This window comes from Canis lupus, chromosome X, assembly GCF_048164855.1.
Source record: "Canis lupus baileyi chromosome X, mCanLup2.hap1, whole genome shotgun sequence".
In the NCBI taxonomy this organism is placed as follows: domain Eukaryota; kingdom Metazoa; phylum Chordata; class Mammalia; order Carnivora; family Canidae; genus Canis; species Canis lupus.
In genome coordinates, this window is record NC_132876.1 from 23,280,600 (window position 1) to 23,300,679 (window position 20,080).

General features: G+C 34.5%; 1 protein-coding gene across 7 annotated transcripts in view; it reads left to right on the plus strand.

The window, feature by feature from the left end:
• SMARCA1 (SNF2 related chromatin remodeling ATPase 1) overlaps positions 1-20,080 on the plus strand; it is a 72,980-nt gene that overhangs the window by 50,716 nt on the left and 2,184 nt on the right. For all 7 annotated transcript variants that reach the window (XM_072817401.1, XM_072817406.1, XM_072817407.1 and 4 more), the window contains 3 exons: positions 2,237-2,369; positions 6,195-6,313; positions 6,422-6,634. In XM_072817401.1, the coding sequence (XP_072673502.1) occupies positions 2,237-2,369; positions 6,195-6,313; positions 6,422-6,634 (465 nt within the window). The remainder of the gene's footprint in view (positions 1-2,236; positions 2,370-6,194; positions 6,314-6,421; positions 6,635-20,080) is intronic.

Here is a 20,080-nt window from a genome sequence, read left to right on the forward strand (position 1 = left end):
CTGATAGATAATAATTACTAGCATATCCTTGGAATTTTAAATTTATTTTATCGACTGTGAACTGTCCTCTGAAATTATACTCTACTAATATTTTATTTATGGAATAATTTCATAATTCTCAAGATGCCTTTCATTCTTTCTTGGAGAGAACTTTAATACAACAATGAGAGATTTCTGAAACTTTGTAAGATGATTATTGTATAATTAGAAGTTAATAGTTATTAAATAGGGAACATTTTCATTTGAACAAAATATTAATACTTTCTGGTCATCGTTGCTTTAATGAGTTTAATGAGTGTAGAAACAATATACAAATAATTTATAAAAGATGAATAACCTGTAGAAGCTAGAAAAAGTTACAGCATAAAAGATCCTTGCAAGATAATAAACAAAACGTGTACTCTATGTTACCACCTTAGTATAGAAAGTTGTCAGCAAGATTTATTTATTCAATGGATTCTTTTGAACAATATGCAAGGCACAGTGATAGGAAAGCTGCCACATTAATTACTGAAAGATAGTTTTTATATTTATATCTTATTTATTATGTAGGTCTTTTCTTTGTTATGTTGTGTAAATCTTTACAAATTATATTCATAAGCTTTTGAGCCAAATGCCTGAACGTCATAAAGTTAAGTTTGAAAATGTAATTGCAGTTGTCTGAATATTAGGACTTAACCAAAGAATAAAATAAAACATTTAAATCTTCATGTTTTATTTTCACAATTTATTTCCTGAATGTGAAAATAAAGTTATGGTCTTAGAATGCTAATTGGTTTATAGTATATGGTGAATGTACACTATATTGTGAATATACAGTATCAATTGAGAAATTGCTTTAGTTTGTAATTAGAAGTAAAATAATTTTTTTGCCCCTTCTAGTAGTTGAATTCATCTTTAAACGTCCTTCTCTGGTACCTTAGATAATTAATCTTTTTAAAAAATCATGGCAAAGAAAATGTGGAGTCACCTGAAATCTTCACCACCTAAAGACTAGGAATAGAGTTTTGAACAGCCAGGGATATCACATTGTTACGGGTTGGGATATAAAGAGTAGAAAACAAATTCTTTGTTTTATGACATCACAGAGCTACTAATAATACCAAAGAGATTTAAAACATTGATTAGTTCAACTGTTCTGTCTTTTAATAAAGAAATTGAATGGGACCAGTAATCTATTTATAGAAATTCTATTTATGAATACAATTTTGAATAGAAATTATGTATTCACAGTATAGTTGACCCTTCAACAATGTGGGAATTAGGGGTGCTGACTCTCCATATAAGCTGAAAAATTTCCTATAACTTTTGGCTCTCCCAAAACTTACCTCCTGATTGACTGGAAGCCTTACTGCTGACATAAACGTCAGTTAACAAATATTTTGTATGTTACATGTATTACATACTGTGTTCTTACAATAAAGGAAGGTAGAGAAGAGAAAATGTTATTAAGAAGATCATAAGGAAGAGAAGATCCATTTATAGTACTGTACAGTATTTATCAAAAAAAATCCATGTAGAAGGGGGCCCACACAGTTAAACACATATTATTCAAGGGTCACCTGTAGTTTGGAATGATGTAAAGACCTACAAAATTTTTTTCTACATTCTTATATTTTCCTCTCTGTTTTTTAACTAATACAATCACATTCCTTTCTTAATTTACATGGGAACAGATCTTTGGAAAAAAACTGTTGAAGTACTTGAGTATGAAGACTTCATTATTTATATTAGCATTTTTATATCATTGCATTTGTATTTTAATGTGGGCATCTGTAAAGTATAGAATTAAAAACTATACAATATCTAGGAACTAGAAATAGGTTTGTTTTACTTGGAGAGAAGTAAAGCATATCCAACCTCAGTCTCTTCATGATAGAAAAGCAGTTATTTTTAAAAAATATTTACTCATTCATTCATTCATTCATTCGAGACAGAGAGAGAGGGAGAGACACAGGCAGAGGGAGAAGCAGGCTCCATGCCCGGAGCCCAATGTGGGGCGTGATCCCCTGAGCCAAAGGCATATGCTCAACTGCTGAACCACCCAGGCGTCCGAAAAGCAGTTAGTTTTATAACATTCAACTTCTGATTCTAAAAAAACCCCTGGGATTTTGTAAGGAGGAACATTTTAAGTCTTTTAAACTGTTTTTAATGTATCATTGTATAGAAATAAGTAGAACAATAAATGGGTTTGCTAATTTAACTTGAATTGATGATGCTTAATTTCTGTTCACAGGGATTTACAAACTGGACTAAGCGAGATTTTAACCAGTTTATTAAAGCTAATGAGAAGTATGGAAGAGATGACATTGATAATATAGCTCGAGAGGTGGAGGGCAAATCCCCTGAGGAAGTTATGGAGTATTCAGGTTTGTGTATAATTTTAGAGATATTGTTTAATTGTATCCTTATTCATTTCTTTAGTGTCAATTTAATTGTATCATTGTTCAGAGATCTTTTAAACTTTTTCGAATAAAGTGTAGGTGAAAGTATAAAATATAATTGTATCTCCACAAAAAGATTATAAGATTTATCTAAAGGGACTGCTATTGTCTTTAGTAGTTAGCTAATAGAGCCAGATAAAGCCCTAATGAAACGAGTGTAGCCATTGAATGAGCATTGACAAAATTCGTTTCCCACTTTCTCATCTCTGAAATTTTGGTCCTTTTCTCGGCAATTCAAATCTGAGACCAGGTTCGGAGGATTGAATTAGTGTCTTTCTAGGTCATCCTTGAAGTAGAAAACTCCTCTTGGGCCCTTTTATATCCTCAAACACCCTCAGGGTTCCAGTCAACTCTAGACAGGTCATGTGCATTCCATTAACTCGGGGCAAGCTGGAATAGATCTAAAAAGACTGGTTGAATAAGTCTTTTGATTTGTTCTAGAATCATATCCCTTTCTTTCTCAGCTGTGTCTTTTGTCTTGAAGCATATAAAGTTAATACTAATTCCCATATCATAGCATATCCAACCTCAGGCTTCTGAAAGAAATCTTACTGGGATGCTTGGGTGGCTCAGTGGTTGAGCGTCTGCCTTTGGCTCAGGTTGTGATCTTGGGGTCCTGAGATTGATGCTTGCATTGGGCTCCCTGCAGTGAGCCTGCTTTTCCCACTGCCTGTGTCTCTGCTTCTCTCTCTCTGTGTCTCTCATGAATAAATAAATAAAATCTTAAAAAAAGAGAGAGAGAGAGAGAGAGAAAGAGGGACACCTGGGTGGCTCAGTGGCTGAGTGTCTGCCTTCAACTCAGGGTGTGATCCTGGAATCCAGGATCCTGTTCTACTTTGGGCTCCCTGTGAGGAGCCTGCTTCTCCCTCTGCCTGTGTCTCTGCCTCTCTCTCTCTTTGTGTCTCTCATGAATAAATAAATAAATCTTTTTTTTAAAAAAGAGAAAGAAATCTTATTAAAAATATGTAATTATCTCTATCAAGTTTTCCATATGTAGAATAGTAAGTTTCTAACTTCCAAATAGATTGAACTTTCTTTTTCTTTAAAGATTTTATTTATTTGTTCATGAGAGACACAAAGAGAGAGAGAGAGGCAGAGACACAGGCAGAAGGAGAAGCAGGCTCCCTGCAGAGATCCCAATGTGGGACTCTATTCCAGGACCCCAGGGCTGAAGGCAGACGCTCAACCACTGAGCCACCCGGGCGTCCCATAGATTGAACTTTCAAATTTAGTCTCAATATGAGCTGTATCTAGAGCATTTTTTTCTTATAGAAACAATATTACAAAGTAGGTTTAGGTTTCTATGCTAACCCCTCAAAGCCTATTCAGCTTAACAACTGAAATTCTGTGTTTTTGCAGTGAAAAATAGCAGAGAGGAAACATTATAGTACTAATAAATACACCAAAAATGGATATAAACTAGAAACAGCTTTTAATTTATCTAGAGTGTTAGTGCTTAGAGAAATCCAGGTTCATTAGAGAAAAGACACTTTTTTCTTTTGGAAATCTGAAAAGAGTTTCTCTGGTGATTACCAGGGAATTTAGAGGCTGATTATATTGAGTTTTTATTTTTATTTTTATTTTTTTTAAATTTTTTTTCCAAAGGTCCTGAGAAAGGAGCTTGCCTTTCTTTTTTTTTATTTTTTATGATAGTCACAGAGAGAGAGAGAGAGGCAGAGACACAGGCAGAGGGAGAAGCAGGCTCCATGCACCGGGAGCCCGACGTGAGATTCGATCCTGGGTCTCCAGGATCGCGCTCTGGGCCAAAGGCAGGTGCTAAACCGCTGCGCCACCCAGGGATCCCGAGTTTTTATTTTATATAATATCAGATTTATGAATTTCCTTTTCCTTGATTCCGGCATAATATCACTATTTCTCTTAAGCTTTATCACATAAGTTTTAGAGCATTTGGGGGCTTAGGGTAAAAATAGATGAGAGAGAAAAATTCTAGCAGCATGAATAGAATGTAGAGTATAAGAGATTTTGTGCAGAGGGATTTTCTGAAGTAGAATTTTCTTCAAAATAGCATCAATGTGTATGAAATTGTGGGAAAACAAGTGATTAAAAAATACAGTGTCAGGTGTTCTGGTGGCATGTCTAGCTCAGGACAGCTTAATTGGGGCCCACGTCAGAGGGTAGGGAGATGGAATGCTTTATGTAGTTTGTTACAATAAAAGAAGAAATGTATACAATTGGCTACTTGTGAGCATATTATACATAGCAGGCATTTATATGTTGAGCGAATAAGTGAGAGAATGAAAAAATGAACAAAGGTGCTTATAAAAGTCAGAGTGACAGTTTCTCATGTGATGCTGAGATGGGTGGTTAGTGTCCAGTGCAAAGAAGAAAATGGCCCACTAATGTACCAATTTGTGCTATGGGATGAATGCTTTCCCCTTAAATTCTATGTTGAGATCCTAACCCCCAACATGATGGTATTAGCAGGTGGGGTCTTTGGAAGGTGATGAGGTTGTAAGGGTGGAGCCCTCATGAATGGGATTAGTGCCCTTATAGAAGAGACCCCAGAGAGCTCCCTTACCCTTTCCACCATGTGAAGACACATTGGGAAAATGGTCATCTATGAACCAGGGTATGAGATCTCACTGGACTTGGAATCTGCCAGCACCTTGATGTTGGGACTTGCCAGCCTCCAGAACTGTGAGAAATAATGTTTGTTGTTGAAGCCCTACCCCCACAAAAATAGATAAAAATCAGCACTAACATTCCTTTTGTGATAGGCTCTAAAAATGAGAAATTTGAGAAGGTAGAATATGCCATTAAAAGGTCTTTCACTGAAGTCATAACATGTGACATAAAGCTGCCAAATTTGGGTGACTTTGTGGGTTTTTTATGTTTTTTGTTTTTAAGAGAAAAGACTGTTTCAAGTAAGTTTAGAAAACAAGATATGGGTCATTGGAAATATTGTGTGAGTGGTTCCAAAGGTAAAGTAAGAGTTTTGGTAGAAATTGCTGCTTCATAGGAAGTCTGAGTGACCTCTTGATAATGGGTTTCATTTTTGTTTTTGCGTGCTAGGGAAGCTATGTACTCAAGTTTATATGGCCACCCTCTCTTCTGTTTTACTTTATTTATGTGTATGGTCGCTTCTATATCCTGTTTCAATGAAAGCATAGCTTAAATTAACATCTGTAGTATCTTTTGAAATTCTAGTAATTTATGATTGATAATTAAATATTCCATAATATTTCACGAAAAGAGATTCACTAACCTAAAACCTTCTGAGGCCTTACTTTTAAATAAGAAGTTAAGGGTATTTGATAATTGAATATATATATATGATATATATATATATTATTATTATATATATATTATATATATAATATATATATTATTATAATATTATATATATATTAATATATATTATTATTATAATAATATATATAATATATATTATAATTATTATAATATTATATATAATTTATTATATATAAATATATATAATTATATATATATTATTATTATTATATATATATATTATTATATTTGATATATATATATAAATATATATATATTTGATAATTGAATATATATATATATATACACACACACACACACACACACACACAGATGAATATGAATCTTAGTTTTAAATAGTATAAAGTTCGCTGTATCATGTCCTGTTAATTCTTTATTCTACGGTTCCTTGGATTCATTTACTTAAGATGCTAGTACACTTATTGAAAAGTGATAATTCAAAAAAAAAAAAAGAAAAGTGATAATTCTGTTTTTCAGCTGTATTTTGGGAACGTTGCAATGAATTGCAGGACATTGAGAAAATCATGGCTCAAATTGAACGTGGAGAAGCAAGAATTCAACGAAGGATCAGTATCAAGAAAGCCCTGGATGCCAAAGTACTATATTTCGTAATTTTAAAATTATTATCAGGTTGTTTTAATTGACATGGTAATTAGCTTTGACTTATTGCACATTTAAAGTGGCTATTTTGTTTAAATTTGCAGATTGCAAGATACAAGGCTCCATTTCATCAGTTGCGTATTCAGTATGGGACCAGCAAAGGAAAGAACTATACTGAGGAAGAAGATAGATTCTTGATTTGTATGTTACACAAAATGGGCTTTGATAGAGAAAACGTATATGAAGAATTAAGACAGTGTGTACGGAATGCTCCTCAGTTTAGATTTGACTGGTTTATCAAGTCTAGAACTGCCATGGTATGTATTCTTTTCTTATTTTCTTCAACTTTTTATCTTGAAAAATTTCAAATATCATATATTCATTTAGATTCTCTAATTGTTAACATTTTGTCCTCTATCCATATATGCACTTGTATATACATACATAGCATCTATATATACATATAGAATTTGTATTTTGTATTCAGAAATACAGGAACATATCTATATTTAGAAATATATCTGAATCTGATATTCATAAATATATATATATATATCTAGATTTCTGAGCTAATTGAAAATAAGCTGTGGACATCATGAGTATTCACCTCTAAATACCTAAGCATTTATATCCTAAAAATAAGGACCTTTACTTACATAACCACAGTACCTATATCCTACCTGAAACTGTTAACATTGATTCAGTAATGTCATCTGGTACACAGTCCATGTACAAAATTCTCCAGTTGTTCCCAGAGTGCCTCTCATAGCTCTTTTTTTAAATTGATGTTCCAGGCAGGGTTCACATATTGCATTTGATTGGTGATTCTCTTCAGTCTCTTTCAATCTACAACTTTTTGTTTTTCATGACAATGGCTTTTTAAGGTGCCTAGGCTTATTGTTTTGGAGAATCCCACATTTATCTCATTTGCTCATTGTTAGATTTAGGTTAAGCATTTTGGACAAGAATGTCACATAAGTGATGTGTATTTGTTACTGTATCACATCAGGAGGCACATTGACCTAGGTTGTTCTAAGCTTGGTGATGATGCTAAGTTTGATCAGTTGGTTAATATGATGACCTCCAGAGCTGTCCTCTTTAAAGATACCTTTCCCTCTTTGTAATTAGTCAGGTGATATTTGAGACTGTGTGAATAACTTAAGGATTTTTAATGAGAAGGAATTGTTGCCTAAGTTGAGTCTTTAAAAGAATATGATGAGACAGAGAATAATTAAGTAGAAGAGATATTTTAGCTTCATGCAATTTACTTTGTTACTTTCTAACATGAATTGTGTGTGTGTTCCTCTTAATTTCTAGTGCTTCTTGACAGTGTTCAAATTGATATTGAACACTTTTTTATTTTTATTTTTTAAAATATTTATTTATTTATTTATTTATTTATTTATTTATTTATGATAGACATAGAGAGAGAGAGAGAGAGAGAGAGGCAGAGACACAGGAGGAGGGAGAAGCAGGCTCCATGCCGGGAGCCCGACGCGGGACTCAATCCCGGGACCCAAGGATCGCGCCCTGGGCCAAAGGCAGGCGCCAAACCGCCGAGCCACCCAGGGATCCCCTGAACACTTTTTTAAATATAACACATTTTTAATGTTAGCATTGTCAGTCTTTTGTCAGCTGAGGTAATTAAGACAAAAATAGATTTATATAGCCTAAAAATTAAAAGCACCAGAAACTAACAATGCAAACAATAGACCTTTTTTTTTAAGAGATGGAGAGAGGTGGTGAGAGAGCAGGGGAGAGGGAGGGAGAATCTTAAGCAGGCTCCACGTCCAGTGCAGAGCTTGATGCAGGGCATGCACTCACCACCCTGAGATAATGACTTGAGTTGAAATCAAGAGTTACTTAACTGACTGAGCCACCCCGGTACCCCCAAATAATGGACATTTTAAAGTAGTTGCTGTTTATCATAAATGTTTTCTTGACCTAAAGTGCTAATAGGGGTGTGAAGCAATGCTTAATATTTTGTTTGATTCATTTTGTATTATCAGTTCAAGCCGAATAAAAAGAAAAATCTAAAAAAAAATCTGAGTTGCTATATCGAAGACACTAATTTTGGCAGATGTTTTATAAGATCAGATATTTCTTAAAACTTTAATTTAGGGATCCCTGGGTGGCGCAGCGGTTTAGCGCCTGCCTTTGGCCCAGGGCGCGATCCTGGAGACCCGGGATCGAATCCCACGTCGGGCTCCCGGTGCATGGAGCCTGCTCCTCCCTCTGCCTGTGTCTCTGCCTCTCTCTCTCTCTCTCTGTGACTATCATAAATAACAAATAAAAAAAATAAAAAAAAGCAAAGCATCCAATTAAAAAAAAACTTTAATTTAAATTTTGAGTGTTCTTGGACTGTTAGAATGTGCCTGTCAAGTTTATGGAATACGTAATATTGGAGAGCTAGCAAATACTTTGGATCAACCCAGATTCAAAAGGAAGGAACTAGAGAAATTGGAATGATGGATTGGTTGAATTTCACAACCTGAAGCTTAGTAGAAATAAATTTAAAGTGCTGTGCTTGCACAAAAAGATATGAAGAGGTATATATGTTAATAAGATAAAAAAGTTAAAAATAAAAATGGTAAGAATTAATCTGGAGCATGAAAGGCTTAGGTTTGAGGTAGGAAAGTTTGACAGGGTTCTTTGGATCATTGAAATATATTATTGAAGGACAATGTAAATAGCTTTTCTGTTAGCTTTGAAAATGAGATTCTGTTTTGACTCTGAAGACTTTGGCAGTGAGTTAGTTAGCCTTTTAAGGTGTCTTCTAGCTCATTGCATCTATGACCATGTTTAGCAGAGAACTCCTTTCAAAAGCCATGATTTATAAATTTTTAGCTATTTGGAGTTTTATGTGTGTAATGATCTCATGTAGGGCAGCATCAACACCTTGTAAGAGACATCTGTCTACCTGCATTTGTCAGTGAATCATGTTTAAGATCATAAATGCCCGTTTATGCGATAAAGCATTTGCTGATTTTTGAGTATTATTTCAGTGGTACCTTACTAATTTTTTAAAAGGTTGAGAGTTTAATGCTCTTTTCAGTTTCTATAATCGTTAAACTAAAGCAGAGTATGAAACAGATTCAAAAGTGAAAGAAAAACCTTATATTATTTGTAATAAGAACATGGCTATAGAAGTCCATAACCTTATTTTAATTTCTGAGAAAAACCCGGCATATTATTAACAACCACTAGATGTCTCTGAACACCCTTGTAAAGGTTCTTATTTTCCTCCATCTTCTTTCTACAAGGCATTTACTTCTTTCTTTACCAAGAGATTTAAATCTCCGATGTATACTTTCCGAAGAGCAGATATTAACTAATTACATGATTGTGAAGTGGAACCTTTATTTTGTCTGTTAATAACGAAGATACCTCTGTTCTCCTGGGAGGTGGAATTTATGATTTCTAAAGAATCTTTAAGAACATATAGTAGTTTATTTCATATTTAAATATTTTAATCCAAAGTTTTTTGTTTGTTAACTTTTCTATCATACTGTTTTTATTTCCCTCCTAGCTAGTGGATAATTTTGTTTATATTTCTAGATTTAGAGTATAGGTAATATATTTTAGAACATGCATATAGTTAGGCTGTCTTTTTGGAATATTTCATGGCATTATCAATCATTAGGGAATTAAAGGAATGGATTATTAATAATTTTAGGTGATCTCTTTGCCTCCTTATTTTAAATAATTGTTCTTGTATAGTGAATCACATGCACAATCTAGGAAGAAAACTTCTTGAAAAAGGCAGTTGGAGGGGGGCGCCTGGGTGGCTCAGTCTGTTGAGTGGTTGAGCATCTGCCTTCAGCTCTGGTCGTGATCCCAGGGTGCTGGGATCCAGCCCCGTGTCAGACTCCAGGGAGTCTGCTTCTCCCTCTCCCCGCTCCCATCACCCTACTTGTGCTCTCTTTCTCTAACTCTCTCTCTCTGAAATAAAAAAATAAAATCGTAAAGAAAAAACTGTTGTTACTTCCAAAATTAGTTTCATTGAAAAATCCTATCTTAGAAATACAAAGGATGTAATTTGATTCATTATGTGAGTGTGTCACTGTGTTCAAATTAAAATCTTAATGAGTAAACTTTAAACTTAGCTTACTAAAGAAGCTATCTTTAAAAACATAGTTTTGTTTAAAGTTGACTTTTCTTTCCCAGAGACACCAATAAATAGTGTGAAATACTTAGGAAAAAAGTGAAAACCTTGGTAGTTATATTTTATTCAGACATTTCAAAGTGTTGGATTCATGGCTTTTGACTTAACTAACAGTCTTAAAGTGCTTAAAGGCATGAACCTCCACTTTTAAATATGCCTCAATTTGAAAGCCTTCAGCTAAAGTATGAAGATTTCTTTGAGGCTTTTCTTCATTTAAAACTGCTGGCTATACAAAAGAGGAAATGAGTTTCAGTTCTATTTCTATGTGCTAAAAAGATTGTGATTTTTTTCTCTGAGAACTTGTGTGGTCTTTAAGTAAGTAATCAGTTGCTATTGAACTACATAAACAAGTAGGAAGGATATGATCAATTTAGATTTTTAAGCTCAGAGCATGTGAATTGCCCTCTCATTTTCCTGCTAAGAAATATACCATGTAATAGGGTCTTAGTCTTAGGACATTCAAAGATGATCAGATTTAAAAGGACCTTTACCAAGTGACTATAAGAGGAGATGATAATACTGTGTTTGTATAGTACCTTTTATGTAATACCTGCCAATTTGTTTACTAACATCAGCTCATTAATTTTTTGGCATTACTTTTAGGGAATGAGTTTCAGGGTATTACCTCCATTCATTTAGTGACAGACTAACGTGAGCGGGACATTTGAGAAGAATCTGAGAGATTCAAAAGATCTAGCACATTATTCAAGTTTACTGGAAAGGACATGTGGAAAATACCCAAGTTTAATCAGTAGTTCCTTAGACTTGCTTAGTTCCTTTTAAGGACTTGTAGGAGAAAAGACAGAATTTAACTTTCTAAGATAAAGGACATTTCTTGATGTAACCATTTATTGCATCCTTGGTGGGTTGCTTTGTCTCAATTTTAGTCAGAAAGCATTTTTATCTTTTAGCCTTTGAGGAACTTTTTTCTTTCCTCTCAGGCACCTCAGGAAGCTGTGTGGGCACTGCTTGTAGCCATGTACCTTGGAGTTGAATCAAAGTATTAGTAATGAATTGCTTACAATTGCCCTGCCTTAGGTAGTTAAATGAATTTTTCTGACAGCATCTCAGAGGAAGAATCGTGCACTATTGTATACAATGTAATAAAAATTCTGTGTTATCACTGTTTGTTTTTAAATCACAGCTTTATTATTAATGAAAGTCTTCCCTATTTAAAATTAAGGCAATGACATTCTTCATTAGAATTGTAGGAGAAGAAAATACTTTTTAGAAAATATTGCTATTGCTTTTTTATGATTTTATTTATTTATTCATGAGAGATGCACAGAGAGAGGCAGAGACATAGGTAGAAGGAGAAGCAGGCTCCCTGTGGGGAACCCGATGCAGGACTCGATCCCAGAACCCTGGGATCATGACTTGAGTAGAAGGCAGACACTCAACCACTGAGCCACCCAGGTGCCCTTTGCTATAGCTTTTTCTTAGCTTGCTTCACTTTTTATTGTTTTATCAGTGATAGTAAATGTTCATTAAGCTATTTGGTACAGGATATTTTATAAATCATTTGTCCAATAGAGAGGATTTTCTTTATACATACTTTAGAAAAATGAGTGTCAAATTCAAAAATTTTCAACTTACTCTATAGTCGCAATAATACTTCTGTTTGTTGTTTATGCAGCATAGTCTAGGATATTTTGTACAGAATGCTGCTTGTGATTTTTTATTTTATATATTAGTACTTAATTGTGTGATAATAGCCAATATTGTTATTTTAGAGCATTACAATGAAATGTGAAAATATGAATTAATGCAATATTGGTAAAATTGGTAAACTAAAATGTATTGATGGGTTCTTCTTGAGTATCATATTATTAAAATATTAAAAGCAAAATATTTATGCTCACAGGGATATATTTCCGGTTGCATTTAAAAGACTAAAATGTCCCTTTTCACCCTTAATTAAATTAATTAAATTAATTAATTTCAATTTAAATTCTATTTGCCAACATATAACACCCAGTGCTCATCTCATCATGTGCCCTCCTTAATGCCCATTACCCAGTTATCATATCTCCCCACCTACCTCCCCTCTGCAACCCTTTGTTTCCCAGAGGTTGGAGTCTCTTATGGTTTGTCTCCCTCTCTAGTTTTTCCCCACTTAGTTTCCCCCTCCCTATGGTCCCTTTCATTATTTATATTTCACATATGAGTAAAACCATATGATAATTGTCTGTCTCTGATTGATTTATTTCACTCAGCATAATACCCTCCAGTTCCATCCACATCAGTGTAAATGGTAGGTATTCATCCTTTCGGATTCAGCCTTCAGAGGTACGTACAGGAGACGTAGTGCTTAACTTTGCCATGAAGGTTAGATTAGAAGAATGGCTTCCCAGAAGAGGTCCTTCTTGGATCCATGTCTTGAAAAACTAGGAGTTGGCCATGGGACTACATTCTGGATTGTGGAAACAGCCTATGCAAGGGTATAAACAAGCACAGCATATTCAGAAATTGCAAGTAGGTTAGTATGATAGGGTGAGTAGGGAAGTACTGAGAGATAAATAAATAGCTGGCATCCAAATTATGAAGAGTCTTGTATACTGTATAGAAGTCTTCTGTCATTAGTCTATAGCAAATGAGGGGAGTCATTGAAAGACTTTAATAGGGCAGTGACAATGATCAGATTTACATTTTAGAAATACTGTTCTAAAGGGTTGTGGAAGGGGAGGTGGGTGGGGGATTGAGGTAACTGGGTGACGGGCACTGAGGAGGGCACTTGATGGGATGAGCACTGGGTGTTATACTATATGTTGGCAAATCGAACTTCAATAAAAAAAACAAATGAAAAAAATAAATATAATACAGAACAAATTTTCAATAAAGAAAGTAAAAAAAAAGAAATACTGTTCTGTGGAAGTGGGCAAGTGTCTACCTCAGTCACCACATAAACTGATAATTCCCAAATTTATATCTATTTTTCCTCTGTTCCTCCTTTTTTCCCCTTCCCTTGGCTAAAGTATCACCATCTACCTCAGAGTCCTTTTTTTTAAAAAAAATGTTTTTTTTTTACTACTCTCTTAAACTTAAAGTGCAATTGGTTATATCTGAAGGGACCAGCATAGCACCTTGCACAAAGTAGGCATTCAGTGAATAAATGAGCATGGAACTGTAGTACTTCAGTTGGCTTCTATATCATAAACTCCTGCATTTGGATCAGATTTAGATAGAAAGCAAAGAAATGTAGCAATGAGTTTGAGTTATTTTCTTTTCATCTACCTTTTTCTAATGATAGACTTTATTTGGCTGTTATCCGTGAGGCTTTTATTTTTTCATAAGTTTGAATAGCCTGTTATAAATATCATGTGTTTTATTAGCAAATATAGTGTTGGATTTAAGACTGATCTGTTTTAATAATCTGAAATACAATACATGCACTAACAGGAGTCCATTTTATGTATTTATACTTATGTTCTATCTTGTGAGGAAGTGACAGTAACATTTTATAAATAATGCTGTTTAAGCAGTAACAGGTAAGTAAAAGTATAACATTTGATACTTGTTTGAGAAATATAGGATATAGTTATTGGAATATTAATTCCCATTTAACTGCCAATACTTGGGCTCTGAGATTCTAATATAGAATGCTGTTGCTTTTTAAAAGTATGATAGAGATTCAGAAGTGGCAAAGAACCTGGAGAATATACCACAGAATGTACAGCTGAAGGTCCTGATTCTGAAAGTAAAATATAGGGAGTTAATAAAAGAGCAAAGGAGGAAAATACCCATTTTGTTTTACTAAGAACTGTAGAAGAAATTTCTGACTTTATAGAACTACCTACAAATTTAGAGGTGCAAATGTCGAGTGCAATTTTTTTTTTTGCCCTTGTTCATTCACCTGCTTTTGACTTTGAACTATAACAGGCACAGACCTTCTGTCATTCAGACTTAGATAGGCTTAATGTCTAGGATTTTAGTACATAGGAAATGTAATGTGGAGCCTCTTTAATCTCTTTCAGTAAGTCACTTCAACTCTACTGATGCTTTCTGTGCCTTTTGAGTTGATGCTTTGAAGTTGAGTATTGGGGCAAAGGATGTTTGAACTTGGTGCCTGGCATGATTGATATTCACCACACAGTAAGGGGCAGCGCTGCTCATTGCAAACATTCCATTATTTATTAAATAAAGGTAGAGATACATATCCTAGTATTCAAAACTTGAAACTTGGATGACTTTGCATTGAATAGAATCACAAACCATTTAGAAAGGTATGGAAAACCAAGGCAGCATAATTTGTTTAAAGTAAATCTAAAGACTAGTTTAAAACAGGGTTTGTCAAACTACAGCTCCCCCCCACCTGTTTTTGTATGGCCTGCAAGCCAAGAATTATTTTTATATTTTCAAATGGTTGGAAGAAAATTAAAAAGCTATTTTGTGACATGTGAAAATGATACAAAATTCAAATTTTAGTATCTGTAAGTAAGGTTTTATGGGAACACAGCCATACTCACTCATTTATATATTGTCTACAGCTGCTCTCATGCTACAGTGGCAGAGCTGAGTAGTTGTGACAGAGACTGTTCTGCAAAACTGAAAATATTTACTATCTGGCTCTTCACAGAAAAAATGTGTGCTCTGGTTAAAAGAATGTGTAGGAAAGATGGAAAGAAAGAAATTATATAACCAATGGTAGATATAAGTGCTATAATAGTCCTTTAAGAAAAGTGTTAAATGAAAGATGGGTAAAAGGAGAGATACTTTAGCCTAAAAGAGGGGTGTTTGGGAGGTCTGGTGGTGATTGTTATGGAGGCATGAGAGCTGCCTTGTAGTATTTGAAAGATTGCCGTATAGAAGAGGAAATCAGCTTGTTCTCTGTGACTACAAAAATTAGACCTAGAACCAGTTGTTGGAAATATAAGGTAGCATTGTATTAGTTAAGATTTTTAACTATTCCAAAAGTGGAATAGACAACTCTGGGAGGTCTATTGGTAGTCTCATCGGAAGAATTCAGACAGGCCAGACAACTAACTAGCAAGGACCTAATAGAAGGGCTTCAGCATCAACTCGAATGATTTTTAAAGATCCTTTCTAATCTTGAGAGTCTGTAATTTTATGAACTTGCACTATTGTGGATCTGTATCAAGGGAAGATTTCCAAGTACAAAATACACCTTTGATTACATCATCACTTCTGCTCAAAAATCCATTAATGATATCCTTTTGTCAGCTAAATTAAGTAAAATTCCTAAGTTCTTCACTGTTAGTGTCTAGGTTCTTTGTATTTTGATCTAAACTTAGCTTTATCTGTCACTCTTACCCTGCACAGCATTTCCCAAGTTGGTTTCTACCAAACATTGTTCTAGGATATGCAAATCTATGATATGCAGAACAAAGCTTCTGTGTTCAATTAGATTTGGGAAGTGCTGATACTGAATCTTGCCCTTGATGCTTCCAATTTACATTAAAGTACTAAAAGCTCTCGAGAAGTCCTGCCCTGAATAAATTTGTTTAACTTTTTAAAAATCCAGTATCTCCCACATGTATGAACACAGAATACTTTTTTCTTTTTGCCACAGATACTAACACTGTAGACCAATTTTCCATTTGTCATTTTCTTTTTATTTGATAAAGATTTATTTATTTTAGAGACAGAGAATGAGAGAGAGAGCATGAGGGAAAGAGGAGCAGAGGGGAGAGGGAGAGGTAGAGAATCTCAAGCAGGCTCAATGTTGAGCACGGAGCCTGATGCAGGGCTTGAAGTTATGGCTCTAAGATCAGGAGCCAAAACAAAAGTTGGAGATTCAACTGATTGAGCTACCCAGGGACCCCTCTTTTTGTCATTTTCTTATTCTGTCTCTCTTTTGTTATTTACACATCCTCTCTTTTCCTCTTGTGTGCTGTTTCTCTCCTTCCAACTTCATTCCTAAATCTAGTGTTGGGAAATGGTGAAGCAGATAATTAGACCACAGAATTGTGTAAACAGTTTGAGACCACATAAAATATTCCCTGTAGCCCCAGGGAAATAGGAATATAAAGAGGTACAATAATTTAGGAGAATATGAATGTGAAAGGAGAAATTATATAAGATGAAGGTGCTTTTGATATCATGAAATTTTTCATAGTCACTTAGTTATTCAAAAAGCAAATCACTTTTATTGGTAATTTGGCCTTTTGCCTTGTAATTTCTGGTTTTAGCTAGTGTTCTGTTTACGATACCATCTGTTTAGGCAGTGTTTAAGCATGTGAATAAAAAATGAGATTGCTATCTGTAGAGAAAGTGACATCACCTATTCTAGGAAGGTAATGTCCATACTCTCCCATTCCTTGGTGCCTTTCTCTAAAGACAGTATTTTTCTGTGTCTGGAGTAGTTAGTGCCATGTTAAAAGGAATGAAGGTAAGAACTTAATTATACAGTCTATTTATAATCATTTGGAGATATTCTACTTACCTGCATATGAGACAGTCTCAAAAGTATTAGTTTTTTTCCCCTGAATCACCCATATGAACCATGAACATGTATCTAAAGATATCTGCAGTCACTGGTAACTATTACTTATTGAGAATAATAACAGCCAGAGGGTATGCTTAATGATTCAAGAATCAGCTTCACATAAAGACTCTATCTAGTCTCCCTAGAAACCAACAGTCAAATCTCATCAGGGTCAACTTAGCCCTTTTTTTATAATAGATAAATTGAATAACATGCTGTTTAATTTGTATGTGTGTTATTGAATGAAGCTATGAAGAGTATATGGTCTGCATATTAAAGATACAGCTATTGTTTTGGTAAGTAAGGTTGTTATTTTTCCTAAATTATTTAACCGTGGGTAATTGAGGGTGCAAAAGAAATTAGAATGCACCAGTGTTTTGTAAAGTTATTTTTAATAAATAGTAATATTTTCAAAACATTATGGAGGATTTGTTTTTGGTTAGATTATCTTTGGTTTTCTGCCTCTTTTTGGGCTTGAATTTTTAGGAAGTAGAAAATGCCTGGATAGTTGATCATCTTTCTGTACATATCATTTCCTATGTTATATGTCACTTTCCTGGCTTTTATTTAGACAGTTAAAATATACTAAAAAACCATTTGACGTTTCTTAAAAGCATTATAGATGGCCCAGGACCTAAATGTTCATTGCAGAAAATTTGGAAGATACAGTCTAGTGTGAAAATGAAAATAAAAGTTAGCATTGGTTCTACTTTCAGAGATAACTTCTGCTGGCCACTTGTAATGCTGTAGTTACTATTCTCTTATGTATACAGTAAGATGTGTCTGTATTCCATTTTCAAATGATCAAAAGTTTAGTTTTCAGTATTTCCCTACTAAAAATAATACTTCTCCAAAGATTCTTTTGTAAATTTTTGTATACATCTCTTATTTCCTTACATTAACTTCCTAGGAGTGGAATTGTTTGTTCAAAAGATAGGAAATTTTTAAGATGCTTCATTGATATTCTCAAATTGCTCTCTAGAAAGGTATAGTGTATTTTTTAAAAGATTTTATTTTCAAGTAACCTCTACACCCAACGTGGGGCTCAAACCCACAACCTGACAACAAGAGTCACATTCTCCACCAACTGAGCCAGCCAGGTGCTCTGAAAGGCATAGTGTATTAGTCTCCTTGGCATGCCATAACAGAATACCACAAATGAAGTGGCTTAAACAGGAGTTTTTCACAGTTTTGGAGACTGGAAATTCAAGATCACAGTGCCTGCAGGGTTGGTTTCTGGTGAGGTCTTTCTCCCTGGCTGGTAGACGGTGCCAGCTCACTGTATTCTCACGTGGCTCTTTCTCTGTACAAGTGTAGAGAGAGGCATCTCTGGTGTCTCCTCCTCTTCTTATAAGAAGACCAGTCCTGTTGGATTAGATCCCTACCCTTACAACCTCATTTAACCTTAATTACCCCCTTAAAGGCATTATCTTCAAAGATAGTAATATTGTGGAAGTGTTACGCTTCAACATGTGAATTTTGGGGTTTAGGGAACAATGCAGTTTACAGCAGGAAGTAACATTAGCATCCCATCATCAATGAATGAGAGTTCCCATATCCCTATCTTATTGCCAGCACTGGGTATGTACACCACATACACATACATGCACATATCACTGGCAATTTGATAAAGATGGCATTGTTGTACTTTGCATTTCTTTGATCATTAGTTTCAGTGGAAATTCTAAAAATATTTGGATATTTTAAGTTTTTGTGAGTTTTCTATTCTTATACTTTGACCATATTTTTTGTTGGGGTTCTTAATTGCCAATAAACCTACATCTTCATTTTTGTGTTTAGCTATTTGCATGTATCATTTTTGCTTTTTACAGAAAAGAAATTATACTTTAGAATGGTATTTATCTATGATTTATCTTTATTTTATTTATTTATTTATTTAATATAATAATTTTTATTGGTGTTCAATTTACCAACATACAGAATAACACCCAGTGCTCATCCCATGATTTATCTTTAAATACAGCTGAGCATACAGAGTTAATATATGTATCTATATTAATGAATCATATGTTTAATGCTCACTATACATTCATAAAAACCATTTATAGTTTGGATGCATTGATTTGCTGGCAATGAAATATAGGTAGTGGCAAGGTTAATAAAAAATCTTTTCAGGTATTGTTTACTTTGCATTAACAAATACAGCAGTGTTTCCTGAGATACGCTCCTCAGAACTCTAATCCCTCAAGACATCCTGTGAGAAGACATTTCTCCTGGTTGAATAGCTTTGGGAACTGCTTGCATCCTCTGTCTCCCACCTAGTGCTTGACAGAGCTTATCAGGAATTTAAGTCTTTGAGAAGCCCTGGCATAGAGAAATCTGTTTGTTTGTTTGTTTGTTTATTTATTTATTTATTTAGAAATCTGTTTGACATTTGTAACCCGCATACCTCCAAAACTTATTTTGGCATAGGACAATACCCCGTTTTTTGTTTATGTGATTTTTAAAAAGATTCTATTTATTTATTCATGAGAGACACGGAGAGAGAGAGGCAGAGACATAGGCAGAGGAGAAGCAATTTCCCTACATGGAGCCCGATGTGGGACTCGATCCCGGGCCTCGGGATCATGCCCTGAGCCAAAGGCAGATGCTCAACCGCTGAGCCACCTAGGTATCCCATGTTTATGTGATTTTTGTTAACTTTTTATTTTGAAATGATTCACAGGAGTTTATAAAGAAATGTATAGGAAGGTCCCATTCACCCTTCATCAAGTTTTCCCCGATGGTAACATCTTGCATGACTATATGGCAGTGTCAGAATCAGGAAATCCATATTAGTATAGTCCATAGAGCTTATTCGAATTTCACTGGTTATATACATGTACTCGTGTGTGTGTGTCAGTGCAGTTTTACCAGATGTAGGTTTGTGTAATCAGCACCACAAGACTCCCTTATGCTAGCTCTTTATAGTCACACACACTCTCCCCCCCCACCCTTTGCTAGCTCCCAGCCACCATTGATAAGTGCTTTATTCCTAAACTTTCATCATTTCAAGAATGTTCTATAAATGGAGTAATATGGTATGTAACCTTTTGAAATTGACTGTTTTCACTCAATGTAATTCACTTCAGGTTCATCTAGACTGTTGTGTGTACCAATAGTTCTTTCCTTTCTGTTGCTAAATAGCATTTC